At 36.7% G+C, this 19,073-nt stretch overlaps 1 protein-coding gene across 1 annotated transcript in view; it reads right to left on the bottom strand.

Moving 5' to 3' along the window:
• The window catches only part of nbeab (neurobeachin b), a 399,314-nt gene that overhangs the window by 135,400 nt on the left and 244,841 nt on the right, over positions 1–19,073 (bottom strand). The window contains exons 37-39 of the mRNA XM_030151793.1: positions 18,932–18,996; positions 13,745–13,853; positions 8,223–8,389 (exon numbers count right to left, since the gene is read on the bottom strand). Coding sequence (XP_030007653.1) covers positions 8,223–8,389; positions 13,745–13,853; positions 18,932–18,996 — 341 coding nt within the window. The remainder of the gene's footprint in view (positions 1–8,222; positions 8,390–13,744; positions 13,854–18,931; positions 18,997–19,073) is intronic.

Below are 19,073 nucleotides of genomic sequence, written 5' to 3'. Positions count from 1 at the left end.
CACCGACAACGAAGGTTTCTAAAAATGCCGGCCAAAGTGGAGATTTCTGCAAATCTCCATTTTTCGCGTTTGCATATAAACAGAGGGAAATGTGAAAATGGAGATTCTTGGACGGACGTAACAGTTTTTGAAGAAAACATTTTACCAAGTTCACGTTTTGATACAGTTTAGAGGAAGAGGACGGAGCTGATAAGTGAAGTTACAAGTATTAAATTAGAAAATAAGGAAGTCTGGTAGCGAATGTTAGCATCTTAACTACTTAGTGCCCAGTACGTCTGCTTAATGGGATCTTTGTGTATTTACTTGATATAAAATAAGGCTTTTATGCTACATATTTAAACTACATCTCCAAAGGCTCATAGCGCAAGTGATGTTTCATTGTGATTCTTTTAAATTTTGATCGGTTAATGGCACTCAATCATCCCACTACACTGCCAACTACAGGCCTGGCATGCTCTTGAAGGTACAGATATACGGGGCCATGTAAATATGGAGTTTTCCGAAAACAATCATGTCTGCACAAGGTTTTTTTTGAAAAGGGAGTGGGGGAAATTTCGGTTTTTAAAAATACCCGGCTACGTATAAACGTAGCTTAAAAAGACTGCAAAAATACTTGTTCCTATAGATCTGCTCCTAAAGTCCAAATATGGTCACTTCTGGCTCCAAAAAGTCAACACAGCTCCTGGCTTCAGAACAGCAGTTCAGAAACCAACAAGTAACATCAGCTAAAACCTCACATAGGCACCCAGGCACAGAAGAATCTTACAACCTTTGAATGAAAAAATAAAAATATAATAAACATATAATAAACAAAGGTCACTGGCATCCCACCCTTTGCATAACTGTCCAAACAGAAGTAAAATGTTGTAGCATTTGTTTATAAATCAAATGCCAATTCCTATTCTAACCTGGGTCAGATGTTTTTTCATCTAAACCATCCTTTGATCACATTAACATGACAACCACATATGTGGATCCATAATGAGAGGGATTCCACACATCATGAAAACCATGAGGCGGCCAGCAGACGCTAAAAACTGAAGCCTGAAGATTCTAAAACGTTATCTGTCAACCAGTGCATTCTTTTTGGTTAGAATTTTTATGTTTTATACTATAGCACAAAGAACACTGTATATAAAAATGTAAACTGGCAGCCATATGGAGGATGAGCAGCTCTCAACACACTGCTTTCAAAGTAACCTATAAACTAAGAAAAAATATACACAGTAATTCCCACCATAAAACACATCAAGTTTGATCATAATGTCCGTCGAATGCCAACTGTTAAGTGACTCTGTGGCCAACATCATGATCCGATTATCACAGATGGCTGGAAAAGGCCCACAGGACTTTCATCTCTTTAATTTCCCCATTTCTTATCATCACTACACTCAACACTTACAAAAGTATGGACATGAAGCGGAGATCCTAATGCGTCTAGTTATTGGATATGACTGTTCTTTTGTAGATTGAGAGATAGGAAGTAGACACACAGAGGAATGGGTATTGGACAAAGACAAAAGGGAAACAACACAGCAGCAACAAGATTAACTCCAGGTCATGTGGTGTAATGAAGACAGACGTACGAGACCAGACGAGGGATGAGGAGCTGTACTGTACTGTAGGTGAACTCCCTCGGATCGCCGGCTTCGTGGATCCTCCATCTTTCACTGGAAATGGGGCACAGTCAGGCGATGCCCAGCTCAATTTCAACACCAGATGAAATTGATGATTGTGTGAATGGGCCTCTTTCCAGAGATAATTAGCGCAAGGTTAAGAGCTCCTCAAGGGAATGGAGCTTCGTGTAGGTCAAGAACAAATGCAAGTGGAGAGAATAGCAGTTTATGAGAATAAAGAGGCTTTGGGTTTTATACAAGATCCAATTAAACACAGAATAGAAAACATCATAAACTGCTTTAAATGGAGGCGTATTCTATTTAACCCTCTAGTGGACTGAAACATGAGAGTGCATTCAGCAGCATGGTAGAGGTGTTAGGGTTTAATATATGGTCATATTGTACGCTAGGTAATTAATGTAGGTAAAATATCATAGTATATTAAAAACAGTGCTCAAAAAAAATCTGATTTCTAGAAAAACAAAACAAAACTGTAATGCCATTGGAACAGTGGAATCAGCATTTGCGTTCCTTTTTGTTACAGCTAACACTGCAATCAAGACGCAAGATATAACGATACAAAATGAAACTATTACTAAACAAGAGGTGCCAGGTACAACAAACCCCGCCCCTCACACATATTGTTGCTTATTTTGGCATCAACCCAGCTGATGTCATCATGTCTATGCATGTGCTGATGTCAACATAGCAACAGCTTGTATATATGTGCCAAGTTTGAAGCAAATTGAAACAAAATGTATGTTTTTTTTTAGACATTTGAAATTTGCCCATCATAAGTAAATGGGAGAAATTTTTTTTTTTTTTTTTTTTTAATTCATAAAAAAATTGAACTTTGACTTACTTTTCCCAAAATGTAACTTCATCTATTCTGGGTCACGGGCAATCTATAAACCCAATTTGGTATGAATTCAACCAAGAGTTTTGTTGCTAGAGTGTTAAACAAGGAAACAAACCGAACCAAAAACAATACCCCTTGCCTCCCCTTTGGAGGGCGGGGTAAAAATTGATAACATCATAAAGCATAAAATCCCAATCGCCTAGCATGTAACAGCTCGGGTCACTCATTAAACTCTTTTGTGGAGAATAGAATGTGTAATTTGTATTTTAGCAATTTATTAGACAAACTCAAGAAGTCAATGAATTGATCAAGTAATCAATAAATAAAAACAGAAATCTAAAAATTTTGAAACAATAAATATAATCTCTATACACATTTGAAAAGAATAGGGGGGAAGTAAACACTTATTTAATCCCCTTCCTCACGTTAAGGTATTAAGTATTCATATATATACAGTAAACCAATATATACACATTTATACATATGAACACGCATGTACTCACACATCTAGACAAACATATACATATGTGTATACATGTGTCTTTTGGAGTTCACATGCAATTCAAAGCAGAACCGGCTCATGAATTTGTTTAGGATTTACAGGAATGCCAGAAAAATTCCTATTCATTTTAATTTAAGTGAGTCTAACAGAATGCATTACAAGGAAATATTTGCTCATCTAGATGTCAAAAAGAATATTATTGTTGGATATTTGATGGTAATATTATTTTAATGTGATGTTATACACTACTGGGGTGCTTTCTGTTTATACTGTCAGGCTGAAGCAGAGACCTTGGCCTTCCATTGTGCCCCAGGGGGGTCATCAGACCTGAAACCCACTGATGCTGCGAGGCCATCTAAAGGTGCTCCCCCTTGTGCTAGCGAACCTCTATTAGAATTGATAACCCTTTTAGCCGGGACCAAATACTCCGGGCACATCGTGAGTAAAAAGATTCATTCCATCACAAAGTTATTATCCACGGGTAGATTGTTACCATTCATCACGTGTGAGAGATGAAACTCACTGTTAGTCAAGGGAAACGGCTGTTTCACTGCCTTGCCACAGATCAATATATGCCACCATTTTCCTTTCTCTCCTCTGCTACACAAAAGTAATTATACAGAAGAAATGTTGACAATCAATAGACTAGTCAGGTAAGGTTAAGGTCTGCTGTGGGGGCCAGTGGGGGCTCCTCTGTCAGCTGTCACTGATGCTGTTGATGTGAACACAGACAGCCGCAGGAGCACAAAAAGGAGGTTTGGTCTTATCTGCCCTTTTTACATTCAGACTAGGCTGGTTGTGTAGGAACATTTAAGAGAAAATGACTTAAGAGAGACACACCTCGAGTATGGATATCTTCATCCAAGTGTTGGTAGTGTCTGTTTAATGTTGCAGTAATAAAAGCTTCTACCGTATTACAATACTTAGACATACGACAGTATATTTAATAATGCATGGAACTCTTTGATATAAATAACTTAACTGGGTACCACAATAATCTATTTTGTTTTGTGTGCGAACGAAGCACACGCCGATGATTTTAAGCCTCATTAAAAATTAACATGCCATACAGTAGTCGCTTTTCCACTGACCCTCAAATTGCGCAATTATAACTTGCGCATAAAAATTTACCTAATGGAAAAACGACAATTTCGCCAAAAGTCTCATTTTTCATTTAAAAGTTTTTGCGCTGGCAAGAGGCGGTTTTTCAGGCGTAGCGCAAATGGTATGTCACGCAAAACTGCGATGGAAAGACCTTTTTTCACAACTAGAGTCAGGTGAATTAAAAAAAAACGGATGTTGATGTACATTACAGCAAGCGAAGAAGAAGAAGAAACATGTTGTGGTATATGTGGACACACCAGGAAACCCAATCATTTTTTAATTTAGTACGAGATAGAGGGGTAATATATAATAATAATGAATATATCTGTAAATCTAATATAATATTTATGTTTGTCGCCATGTTGATGGAATGACTTCTTATGTCATCTTGCAATAATAAATAAACAAATCATCGCATTTGTGATTTAATGGAAAAACCGACATTATGCACTTCTGTTTTTTCCACATTTAGTAAATATCGGTAAAGTTTTGCGCAGATGTCTAATGGAAAACGATTACTGTGACAGATCTACCGAGCGATAACTACATATGAAGTAGCAGCGGAGTCAGGTGGTCCTGTGTTACACCGTTCACCCAAATACAGCAGCCTGGCCTCGACATCTACTTTCACTTCAGACGAGCCTGAACTTTATAATCCACTGGCAGGGTTCAGAGGTCAACAGCAGAGGGGACCAGAGGGCAGGGAAAATCACTCTCTCCCTGGAAAAAACTCTGACATCCAATTTTCAACTTGATTTATCAGTGCAAAGCTAAAATTGATAGTGTGTCATTACTGGGCAGGGAGCTGTCTCGGAGAGATGTATCAAAGGCTCCTCGTTTTGATTTAGCACGGCGGATCAATACAACCCTATACTGTTTCAATTTGAGGAGTATTGATTTTGCTATGCTGACTCTATACAGGGGCACATTCATCATCAGGCAAGCATATAGTATGATCTAACAGGCCAGCACAGGGTCTGATCTGCTTATTCTTTACTCAGATCACACGACTGCAGAACAGCTGTTTATAAGCCCTGTTCAGATTATTTCCTTGTTGTTGGCTGCAGCGTATGAGCTGCCACAACATTTCTTACACAGTTTGCCACAAAAAGAACAACAGCTCAAAAAGGATTGGCATTCTTACACACACACATATATAATCTGCAGATGTTTGTATTATACACATCTATTGAGAGCTGTTAAGATGTGCAAAAAAAAAGAAAAAAAAAAGAAAAAGGAAATAACTTGAGGACTATAAACTCTACTGGTTTCATTCTGCTGCCTGCCTAAGAATAATCTTGTTTGTATTAAATTCTGCACAAATCATAAATATCTTTTGGCGTGTCTCCAGGCAGAACTTAGGAGTAAAAGGCAAAGCAATTTTTGTGCACAAGGGTGAAAACAAACATTAACAACTTAAGTCTCCCTCCCGTTTTCTCCCTCTTTCTCAGTCTCCCTCTCTCCCTCATAACAGACAGCACCTCAAAATGCTTGAGGGCTTTATATTTTACAAGAGCAGCATAAATGGGAAAGTTAATGTAGCATTGAATAAGACTAAGCTGCTGAACTGCAACACTGCCTTGAGCTTGTGAGCATATTGCATCATTTTTCTTCACCAGCAGGTTACCATTAAATTTGAATTTGTTGGAAGTTTTGCGGTATCATTTACAATGCACCCACGCTCAATAACCTTTTGTTTCAATGCAAATGCTATGCCTCTGAGAGAGGCTCCATAAATATTTGAACAAGAGCCCAGAATTCAATCCAATAGATTCTGTCATGGGTACCTCTGCAAGGGTTCAGCCAGTTTTTAGAAATCTGTGCTTGAACACTGTACCCTTTTCAGTTATGGATATTTCTTTTAATCGAGAATGTCTACTGAAGTGACACATTTTGGACAAGCCGAATATCCATTTTATTCTCCTAAAATTTACCACATGTAATAAATAATGATGCTTTTTTATTCCAGACAATCCATTAGAGGAACCAAATACAGTTTCATATGATATCTGCTGCTCTGGATGGAATATACTTGAACTGAACTGTAAAACATAAAACATAATTGTAAAATAATTACACCACTTAGAAAATGTGTTTGGCAATGGCAGCCATGTTTTACAAAAGAAAACAAAGAGTACTGAGTGAGCAATGATAAACATCTGCATTACATTATAAATGTTTAACAGCAAAAAGCCAAATATACTGTTTATTTGTTTTGAACAGTCAGCTGCGGTAGACTGTGCTGACCTTCCCTAAAGCGCCTGGTGACTTTCAGGATGTAGATTAATTACTAAAAGCATTTTGATCACTCCTCAGCGACTGTGGAACTCTGCATCAGTCTACTAATGGACATTAAATCAGTGGCATTGTAACTTCTGCCACTAGGGGTCTCTCAATCACACAACACTATTGTAGTTGTGGCAGTTGCTTTCATCATCATTGCAGATAAAACTACCTGACCTGAAATAATGTTTACAGACAATGTAATAGATTAAATTAATTCAGTCCAAAGTAATTCAATAACATACTGCATATTCACGTTATTTTATTTAAAAGAAATAGCCACAAGGACCATTATGTGACATCATGTTAAATATTAACATTGCATTAGATGTGTTGACATATTTAATGTTTTGTTATCTATTAACATTATGTTACTATGCTACTATATATTAGATTTATAGTTTACATAGGCCTCTGATTGTACAATGTTTTCAGATATTTGTAAATTACCTTACTACTGAAGTACTAAAAACCTCCTCCAAAAAACAAAAAACACTACTGCCTTATTATCATTATTATTATTAATAATAATTTGATTATTACTTGTATGTATTACTGCACTTCTGACACTTTTAGTGTTTACTATATTTTCCTATAAAAGGGACTATGATGCCACCAACAGGGAACCAAATCACGATGCAACACTGAAAAAAATAAGGATATCTCTGAAAGTGAATATTGTCATATAGTCATTTTTAGATATTTTGATCAAATCCTGCATATTTTACATTTAAAAAGGATAATAAATGTTAATTGAAACAAAACCTGCAAAATATACCAGCCTAACAATTTGAATAAAAGTAAAAGTTTTAGCTTTTGGGCGATGCATATTGTTTTCTTACAAACTGTATATAGTATATTGGATTGACTATTTTGAGATGCCAATTTTTTAAATTTATTTATTTTTTATTTTACACTTGTTTTTTGTTCAATCGGGGCCTGTCGCAGCTCCCATTTGACTGCCGTTGTCTTGTCAATGTCATGTGACAAATAAAGATTCTGTTCTATTCTATTCTATTCTATTCTATTCTATTCTATTCTATTCTATTCTATGTAAGTAAGTAAGTAAGTAAGTAAGTACATTTTATTTATAGAGCACTTTTCACAGTCACAAAGTGCTTTACAGTGCGAAGTACAAATAAACAGTACAAATAAAATACAATTAAAATACCATTAAAACACAATGAAATACAATTAAAATACAATTAAAATATGATAAATACATAAAGTGCAATCTATTCAATTCAATTCTATTCTATTCTATTTTATTCTATTCTATTCTATTCTATTCTATTCTATTCTATTTTATTCTATTCTATTTGGTTTTTAACAACAGGGACACCAATTGTACGTATATTGTTAGAACAGTGACAAAAACAAATGGTCAAATTCTCAGCTCTTTGGCTCAGTACACATAATACGCTGTAACACCTCAGTTTGTGTAGCTCTTGATCCTTGGCGAGTAGTGGGAGGTAGAGCAGGAGAGCAGGCGGTTATTTTAACAGGGCCCGTGGGGAAGTCTACAACTATGACCAGGTGCTTGGCTGTGTTACTGAAGGGGTCAGTGAGTGCCAGGACAACACTGCAGAAACACTCCAACCCCCCCCTCTACCTCGGCCTGTCGGACCACTGGCCAATCATCTGTCCCCGGGGGATTAAGCCACTCTACACTGTAATTGCGTTTGCTGACCTGATTGCTGACCCTATCGAATCCTGGGAAAATGACATTAAATGGTGGTCCTATCTCATCACTGCGGAGTTTTGTGAAAAGGTAACTTCTGTCCTCTAGGTTTGGAGATTCATGGCGGAGCTTTGACGTGGCCTGTGGTTGTATCCAGATGCTTATCCTTGCACTTACCTCTGGCACACCGTACCCCAGGCGCCGTGCTTGTTGGTGAGGATGTTGATGATTTTCTGCTTTAACTGGTTGGCTGTCACATGGTCTCTGTGTTTAGCGGCGCTGATCAGGTGGTCACACATCTTCTCTTCTTCTTTTCTATCAGCAGCGTACTGGGCACAGTTGGACTGATTTCACATGATAAAGAAAAAAAAAAAAAAAAAACCCTGTTATTCTCATTTATTTTTTACTTTAAGTACAGTAGCCACAGCCCCCCAAAAATGGTGTCTGACAATGCACTAATAGCATTTTAGAATGTTTTACTTGAATAATAGCGGAATAAAATATATCCTCTAATGGAGCATTTGTCACGCTGAAGAATGTTATGGCTTCATTCAACACACTTGAGTGCATAAAGATATTAGTGGACAGCTGAGAGATATATTTCAGCTCCCTCGGAGAAGTGTAGTAAATCATGGCAAGCACATGAAGGCAGTCCATTCACTGACTGCAGACAGATGAGGCTCCCTGCTAGGTGGCTGTGGATGGTGCTATTAGACGAGAAAGGAAAATAGTCTAATAGAATTGGAAGAATACGGTGTGTCAAGGTTAACAAAGCTACACCGCCGTTACATCCACGGACGTGTACTCTGTTATAGTCTATGCCGGTGTTTTTCAACCTTGGGGTCAGGAGCCCACATGAGGTCGCCTGAAATTTTTACATTACATTAACATTTACATCTATGCATTTGACAGATGCTTTTTTCCAAAGCGGCTTACAGGGGAAAAACCAAAAATAAAAGACTAGATTAAAAACATAAAACAGCTGTACAATTAAAAGTGGCATACAGAAGAATAAACTACAAGCTCGGAGGGCGCAGACCTCCGCCGAGGCACATCACTGCCCAGGATTTGGATGAAAATTTCAGGAAATGTTGATACTGGCACAAGGAACAAATGATTAAATTTTGGTGGTGATCGGGGGTGGGGGGGCACTGATCTGCCTTGGCGGAGGTCTGTGCTGTCTTTTCTAGAAAAGCACTCGTAGAGTGCAAACCTCCGCCAAGGCAGATCAGTGCCCCACCCCCACCCCACCCCCGATCACCACCAAAATTTAATCATTTGTTCCTTGTGCCAGTATCAACATTTCCTGAAATTTTCATCCAAATCCGTCTGTAACTTTTTGAGTTATCTTGCACACAGTCAGACAGACAAACAGACAAACCAACGCTGACAAAAACATAACCTCCTTGGTGGAAGTAAAAAACAAAAGATAGACTAAAATACCAGAATAGATTAAAAAGACATAAAAGCAGCTGTGCAATTAAAAACAGTGAAATAAAAATACAAAGTAGAACAACAGAATAAGCATAATAATACACTGAAATTGATAAAAATAATAATAAAAAAATTTTACCAATAAAAAATATACGGTGAGTTGACAGAGACAAACCCAAAACATAACAGACAAACTGTGAAGCTGAAACTGAAGCACTGTGGTACTGTTTATCTTTCACCTAGAATTTAAATGGGTCGCCTGAAATTTCTAGAAATTAATTTAAAAAAAAAACTTACTAATAAAAATATATAGTGAATTGAGAGAGACAATCACAATACATAAAAGACATGCCAAACTCTGAAGCTGAAACTGAAGCACTGTGGTACTGTTTATCTTTCAAATGTTCATTGTGGTCGGTTTCAGTCAGATGCTGCAGCTCTTTCATAATTCATAGTTTGAGTTCTTGTTTGTTCAGTATTAATTGTCAGCCTTGTAAATCCAAGCTGGACTGACTGTACATATCCCAACCAAGGAAAATCAAATTCTCACTTTGTGCAGTAATCTACACCTGGCTTTTCTGCCTCCGTCCATAATAATATGCATTATATAGCCTAAATGTTGTCTGAAATGAACCTTTATTGGCAACATAGTAGAGCAAACTATTACAAGATAAATAAAAAACAAATTCTCTGTTTTGAATGTCGGGGTCACCACAAATTTGTGATGTTAAAATGGGGTCACGAGACAAAAAAGGTTGGGAAACACTGGTTTACGGTGCAAAATGGCAAAGGGTGTTAATATACAAGCTTAATTTATGGGATAAAATGTGCTGTAAGAGTTTCATCCTCACAAAATACGACTGGAAAGTACCGGTGCCGAAATGACAAAATGAAAATGTTACAATGCAAATCTCATTCTGGTTTTAAATCAATTTCCATAAGTCATTGCAACTCATACTCAAGTGTTCCAGGTGGCTAAAAGTAATCTACAGGAGCACATCTGACTCTCTTCGCTGCTAAAACAAGATTGTCTTACTACGCCACCCTGGGGGAACTCTTGCTAATATTCAGAATCTAATTTGCTAACAGAAGCTGGAAGTTAATTGAATTTCCTGCTTCAAATTTGAATTCTGTCAGATATTGTACTTCAACATATTCTTCATAAGGCAGATAACTCAATCTCTGCTTGTCACCTCGCATTACCACGTGACGCTGTGGCAAATATCAAATGTTATTTATCACTTTAAAGCATGTGACGCTTTGCCCTGACACCAACTTAATTGTAAAAATGTCTTATCTGCGTCCTGAATCTTCAATCTCGGAGAGTGGGTAATAAAGTAACGTCAGACTTGGATGAAAAGTGTACGCTGTCTGGAGTTGGCAGACAGAACGGATGGGGCCAGGTACACTTCCCCCTTCTCCTGACATTGCATATCTAGCCGTCTCTTCCAGTTTATCTAGCAGGTCAAGGATCCTCAAGAACTGTATATCAAGCAGCTGTTTGAGGATGGCTGCTTTTCCCAGATAAGAAACTCATCACTCCTCACATGTACAAGCTGCTAACAGAGGTGGGAGATGTGTGTGTGTGTTTCCTTGTGTGGGAAGGTTGGACTGATCACACACATACACATACTTTATGTTCTATAGCAAACATTTTTTTTTTTTGTCATTTCTATTTGGGTGCTTCTATGAAACTAAGTTTATTTTGGTACCTTTTTAGACCCAATAATAAAAGAGAAATGTAGACGTATTTCCCCCCAGGATGTACCTAATGATGACCTCAGATAAATGCAAACAAAAATAAATATACTCTTGCTCTGAGCCATCCCAAAATTAATGAATTATTAATAAAACAGTGGGGCCAAAAATAGGACCAAAATTGGGACAGGAAAAACTACCTAGGTGTCAGTGCATTTGATCGGAAAACATGGCTGTAATTAGTCTTATATATAGCTATAAAAACACTGTTAAATGTGTTGATCCTAGTGGTTCTTCTAATCCAGATATGCAGGTTTTTCATGAATCTCAGTCTCATTCCAGGTTTTGTGTGTAACTCATTGTGTCCACTCGTGTTACATGCGGAATTTGCCCATTTAAATACAAATAAATCGCGAGTGATTTTGCAACAGTGGTCATTTTTGTGAAACACTCTCCCTTGCATAATTAGTTAAATTCCCAAAATGTATCTGTGAGACAATAAAAAGATAAAAAAAAAATAAATAAATAAAATAGTACTGCATAATTTTCGTGTCCTTTTTGCCATGTTGCATGCGGATTTTTGTATTAAAAAAATAATACAAAAATGTGCTTTATCTGAAAAATAGTTTCTCTTTTATCTCAGTAAATATTTATTTTTAAAACAGACCCAAAGTGCTTCCAAACTTGCTTCATAACATTAGTCTACATCTGGTTTGAATTTTTAGCCCCTGTGTTCTGTTTTTAGGGACCAGTTTCATAGAAGCACCTATTTATATTTAATGGTGTCAGTATACACCTATTCGACTCAAGACAAAAATATACGGTAATTGTTCAATATTTTTAGTTAATCCTCAAAGACTAAAACTGCTGCAAGTGTCTAAAACACCTATACATCTAAAATGTTCAATAATCATATCATGATGTTTAAATATTTCAGGTAAAATGTCATTTCTAAGCTTTTCAGCAGTGTCACATCTGTCTCATTTGGACGTTCAGAGACTCCATAGTCAATATGGAAACATCATCACCTTCTGCAACATTGATTCATCAATAAAACTCATGCAGTTTGACAAATGGCAGTGGTTGTAGGTGCTTATTTTATATTCAGTTAATAATATATTTTGCAGAAAAAGTCACTTCTGCTTCACTGTTTTTGGCTCTGATATCATAACCTTTGAACATTCCCATGGTCTAGAAATTAAATACAAGAAAACACCTGCTTTTCACTGAGAAATTCAGAGGATAATATCACAACAAATGGGAATAAAAGACTTAAGAAAGGTTAGAAGTAGAGAAAAAAATTATTCAGAAGCCATAAATATCTAACTACAACTTGCTGACAGAAATAATTCTAGGTGTTTAAGGATTAAGTTAAATTCTAAAAACATGTATTCCTTAAAAAGAAACCATCAACCTTGTGAAAGTAGATTTATTTTTACCCCGCCCCCCAAAAGGAGAGGCAAGGGGCAGTGTTTTTGGTTTGGTTTGTTTGTTCGTTTGTTAACACTCTAGCAGTAAAACTGGTTGAATTACCAAACTGGGTTTGTAGATTGCCAGTGACCCAGGATAGATGTGACTACATTTGGGCAAAGTAGGTCAAAGTTCAAATTTTTTATGGATTTTTAAAATCTTTTTTTTCCTCCATTTACTTACAATGGGGAAAATTTCAAATGTCTGTAGCAGCAAAACTATTGATTGAATTCACACCAAATTTGGTTTACAGATTGCCAGTGACCCAGAATAGATGTCATTACATTTTGGGAAAAATAGGTCAAAGTTAAATATTTCATGAATTTTATAAAATCTTTTTGTTTTTCCCCATTTACTTATAATGGACAAAAATTCACATGTCTGTAGCAACAAAACTTTTGGTTGAATTCATACCAAATTTGGTTTATATATTGCCGGTGACCCAGAATAGATGCCGTTACATTTTGGGAAAAGTAGGTCAAAGTTCAAATGTTTTATGAATTTTTAAAATCTTTTTCCCCCATACTTATAATGAGCAAAATTTCAAATGTCTATAAAAACATCAATTTTATTTCAATTTACTTCAAACTTGGCACAAATATACAGGCTACTGCTATGCTGACATCAGCACACCCATAGACATGATGACATCAGCTGAATCGATGCCAAAATAAGCCACAATATGTGTGAGGAGTGGGGTTTGTTGTGCCTGGCACCACTTGTTATGTCTGATGGGGCTGAGAAGACCCAGTAGTCTATCCCCATGGATCGCAAAAGCTTAGACCAAAATCCTAAATTAATATTACAGTTATATCCCTTTGCAATAATTAATTAAATTCCTTTAAATGAGGAATTAGAGGGGTAAGGAGTTAATCCTCACAAGGACACACAGGGACACGATTACAGAGTATATACAGTTGAATGGCTGTTTTATGTAATAGGATTTGTTTAGAGTTCATTAACACATTAACACACTCCTCTATTTCCACAGTACACGGTATGACTGGAATTTATTAACACATGAGAGCTGTCTGTGACCTCAGTGTTTCATTAGTGGTTTGATTCTCTGCTTGACTCGCATGACGAACGGTTTTTACCTCGAACTCTGAGTGTTTGTGGACGTCCTCGGCTCGCTGTCGGTTCAGGATGAACTCAGCCTCGTTGGCAACTCGAACTATGTGGTCCTTCATGGCGTGGCACAGCAACCTTACAAGGTTAAATACAGCAGAATTAACATGTTGTACATATTATTACTGATTAAATAATGCAGGTAATACTTTATATTGAGGTTATTGTGATAAAGGATATTTAATGGGTAATAAAGCCTTTGTAAGTTATAAACATACGTATGATTTATGAATATTTCGGCTAAAATTTACTTAGGGGGTCAAATGAGTGGCCATTTTTGTCAAAAAAAAAAAAAAGTTGTAAGAAATGCAGAGAACTGTGTTGAAATGATGCTAATACATTTGTGCACAGACTACTGATATTATTTGACAGTGGAAGCTATATTTTCAGAAATATTGGATTTTGAATAGCACATGTTTGTGAAAACTTTTGTTCGTGGACGGACGTGACATTACCCATGATGATCTGGTCAGTACCAGTACTTTATTAGTAATAAACTTATATACTTACTATTGCTAATTCTCCTCTTATTCATAAATGTTAGTATTGTGGATCTAAAACAATAACAGCTGACACAAAAACACAAAATGTGGCAGTGGACGGATGTGACATGGTTGTTACAGATCCCATCATACTGATGCTCGGCAGCCATGTCATCGTTTCCACAAATGATCCCTGTGCAAAAACTAGGATCAGAATTATTTATTGTATAGTTTATCATCATACTAAAGAGTAAATAACAATATAGAATTGTTATTTCTTTATAAAAATGCTTATTATTAGAAAACTGTTGATTTAAAAAGTGACATGTGACATTCTTAGTATATGTATTGGCGTAACATAAGCAGGATGGATCAGCACCATACTCCATATTGCAACCTGTAAAAATAAAACGTGATATGTAGTATAGAATCTTGTAAGAAAAACTGGCAAATCTAAAAGAATAGGATTTTTTTTTTTCAGGTAAATTCAGTTAAAATATAACTTGGCCATTTGTGACATGAAAATATAGCATTAATTGTGATGAAATTGGACATTTTTGACCTGAAAACATAGTTCATATGACCATCAACATGTTGAAACAGAACTGAAATCCTGTAAATTTGCATAACTTGCATTTACCAACACAAAGTTCCTTTGGGGATTCACTTATTATATTATATATTATATTGATTTCTTATGCACAAAGACATAAATAAGACCTCTAAGCAAATTTTAGCCGATTTAAATAATAAGAGCATCATGAAGATGTTTATGGTTTATAAGATCATAACGCATTTAGAAACAACATTTAAAACACCAAATTAGCTTTTATGCTATTGTTAAACCTCTAGTAAGCTTTTTCATTCCTTTATTACAATGAATACCTACTGTTGACTGCACTTATCAATAGATCTAAAGCAAGAACAATGCCTCATTAAGGTTAAAAAATCCTTTATTAAGCAAAACAAAGGCTTAAACTATTATCTAATAACACTTATGACAAAGGCCTTAATAGGAAACAATGGATGGACATACTGAAATTCCAAATAAATGAGCTAGGAGCAAAGAGTTAAAGCAAATATGACAAGATCAGATGAGATTCTAGTTGATTCTGCATCACTGTCTTTCAAGTTGCTTGGCTTCTGTAGCATTAAAGAGTGGCTGTGGACCGTGGAGTCCCATTAGTACAGGGGTATCAAACTCATGTTAGTTCAGGGGCCACATACAGCCCAATATGACCTGAAGCGGGCTGGATCATTAAAATAATAACATAATAATATATAAATAATATCAATTCCAAAATATGTATGTCTAACTTCTATGTTTTACAAAGAAACAAGTAAAATTATATTTTCAAAATGTTTACATCTACAAACTATCCTTTAAAAAAATGTGAAAAACATGAACAACCATGAACAAAATCAATTTTATTAAGAAAAAAAAGTGCAATTTTAACAATTTCTGCCATTATTTGGCCTCGGTTTCTCATTTTCACATGTTTGTTACAACTTACAGAAATATACAAAATGTTTAATAACAGGTAAAATATTGGTACAGTTACACTTAATTCTCTTCAGATATTTCAGGTTGTTCATATTTGTTCAAGTTGTTCACATTTTTTGTAAAAGGCTAGTCTATAAATGTAAAAAAAATTGTGTAATTTTCCTTGTTTTTACACTAAAATAAAGAAAAATGTGTGGTTTTCATTATTTATAGTTTATTACCTCCGCCAAGGAGGTTATGTTTTTGCCAGGGTTTGTTTGTTTGTTTGTCTGTCTGTTTGTCTGTCCGTTAGTGTGCAACATAACTCAAAAAGTTATGGACAGATTTTGATGAAATTTTCAGGGTTTGTTGGAAATGGGATAAGGAAGAAATGATTAAATTTTGGTGGTGATCGGGGGTGGGGGGGCCCACGGGGGGGCCCATTTCCAACAAACCCTGAAAATTTCATCAAAATCTGTCCATAACTTTTTGAGTTATGTTGCACACTAACGGACAGACAAACAGACAGACAAACAAACAAACAAACCCTGGCAAAAACATAACCTCCTTGGCGTGGGGGGGCCCACGGGGGGGGGGCCACTGATCAACCTTGGCGGAGGTCTGCGCTCTCCGAGTGCTTTTCTAGTTATGATAATATTTTACTGGTCTGACCTACTTGACCTAAAATTATTTTGACATCCTTGATTTTTGTATTTCACCAATTCATCCTGCACTGGACCTTTTGGTGGGCTGTTTTTGGCCCCCAGGCTGCATGTTTGAGACCCTTGCAGTAGACCCCTCCCCCTGACTGACTGAGTATCCTCTCCAACTGACCAACACATCAACCTAGTGCCAGTACTGCTGACAAGTCTGGTCGCAGACTCACATGACTGACTCTAGAGGTCTCCACCCACAATCACACTGAAATTCCAGTTTCTCGAATAAATAGAAAAGAACATCCTGCCTATAGTGTGTGTAGATTACATGCCATTTTACACACCATTAGGTTAGCTTTGTTTTAATTAAAGCAGCCTCTGTTCCTCTCCAGTGCTTGATACAGATTGTAATTTCCCTCCTGTCCCAAGGAAAAGCAGTAATCCCGAGGCTGCATTCATCAACTGCTATTGCCTCTTTAACTGTTGACAAGCACTCATTAAGAGACAGACGTTCACCGTTTCAAAGAGAGAGACTGACAACGCCGAGCTTTGTTTTGTAACCGAGAATAGATTAGAAGCCACGCTGAGGGCTCATTTTCATACAAACAAAAACATTCTTTCCTATATTTTAGCATTGTTATTTCATAGGTAAGAAACTCTTACCAATAGAAGTTCAAACTATAGACCTACATACTGTATGTTAGTAAGTATGTAAGTAAAACCTCCTGAAAGTCTATGGATCTGGATTTAATCATGACATGAACATGTGCAGCACAGTGTCTCTCAGTTTGGAAACAGTATATTTAAGTTTTATTAATCTGAGTAGAGTTCACTTTGCTTCAGATTGATTTTTAGGTCATGTATTTTTATTTTATTTTTTTTTAGTTTTGCAGAAAACACTGGAATTTCTGTTGCTATCACTTCTCAGATCCCGCCTTATGTAGATGCAGAAAATGATACTCCTTGTATCATATGGTATATGCCAGTGTTTTTCAACCTTGGGGTCAGGACCCCACGTGGGGTCGCCTGGAATTCAAATGAGGTCGCCTGAAATTTCTAGTAATTGAAAAAAATAAAAAATAAAACTTACTAATAAAAAAATATGTTGAGTTGAGAGAGACAATCCCAATCCATAAAAGACATGACAAACTGTGAAGCTGAAACTGAAGCACTGTGGTACTGTTTATCTGTCAAAGGTTCATTGTGGTCGGTTTCAGATGCTGCAGCTCTTTCATAATTCATAGTTTGAGTTCTTGTTTGTTCAGTATTAATTGTCAGCCTTGTAAATCCAAGCTGGACTGACTGTACATATACTGACCAAGGAAAATCAAATTCTCACTTTGTGCAGTAATCTACACCTGGCTTTTCTGCCTTTGTCCATAATAATATACATTATGCAGCCTGAAGCCGTTCAATCTGAGTAGACTTTTCTATATCTGTCATGTTTCCCAGCTTTTTTCCAGTATATTATGACTTTGTAATTTAAGTGATGTTTGTTATGTTAGTTGTTTGTCCAGGACAACAGATGGAAATTAGCTTCTTTGCTAAATCTGGTGCATGCATCTTGTTCTTTGTAACTAATGCCAATACTCACTGTCCTGTAACTAAATAAATAAGTACAAAAAAATGTCTGTTGTCTAAAATTAACATTAATTTGCAACATAGTATAGCAAACTATTACATGATGAAAAACAAAATCAATTTTAGCAAAAAAAAAAAAAAAAAAAAAGTCTGTTTTGAATGTCTGGGGTTGCCAGAAATTTGTGATGTCAAAATGGGGTCACAAGCCAAAAAAGGTTGGGAACCACTGGTATATGCTGTATCTGCATTAAAATTGAGGGGCAGCCATCATAGTGATCTTGCTTTTATGAAAATAAAGGTGAGTATTAGTAATAATCAATAGCGTTCATATTAATTCATTGGAGTATTTTAGTGCGAAAACCCCTTTACACTCCCCTGTTGTTGCGCATGAAGAAGATCCGCTGTCTGCACCTTGTAAAGCAAACTGAGAAAATGGACTCAAGCTAGCTCTAGATCAGGCTAGTTAAGGAGAACAGGTGTGCAGAGACTAAAGTAAGGCTGGGGAATTATGTATCTGTCAGCAGCACCCTGGACAGCGCTGTGTGGCCGGACTGACTGAAGTTCTTTGTTCCTGAGCCAGCGGGGGACCGAGAGAAGCCAGGCTGAGCTAAGGAAAGAGGCTGGGCATGGAGGAGGCATGGCCAGATGGGTCAGCAGATGGGCGAGGAGGCTGAGCTCCCCTGATCTGCTCCACAGAAAAAAAAAAAACCCGAATCTGGCCACACCCAGAGACAAGAGAAAAGGGAGAAAATAGAATATACAGTAAAGGTAGACACAGGGTTCACAGCGCCCTTGGATTGATGTTCTTCTTCCATCTTATCAGCGCAATCTTATTTACCTTTACCCCCAACTGAGTCGACTCAGGGACAAAATGCTTTACAGCTAATCTAAGCCCTGCCACTTGTAATAACAACCTTTTTACAGCTAACACGGAAAGATTAAGAGACACTTTACCTTCCTTCATTGATTAATTCGATAAAAGCCAGGCCGGCGTTCTTCTGAATCGAGTTCTGCCACTCCTGAAACATGACACAGAAAAAAAAAGTTTTGCATGTTCAGTCATTTACAGATTTTTGTTTTCAGATAATAAATAGTT

The sequence above is a fragment of the Sphaeramia orbicularis genome, chromosome 13 (assembly GCF_902148855.1).
Source record: "Sphaeramia orbicularis chromosome 13, fSphaOr1.1, whole genome shotgun sequence".
In the NCBI taxonomy this organism is placed as follows: Eukaryota; Metazoa; Chordata; class Actinopteri; order Kurtiformes; family Apogonidae; genus Sphaeramia; species Sphaeramia orbicularis.
This window is presented reverse-complemented; position numbering and strand designations above follow the sequence as displayed.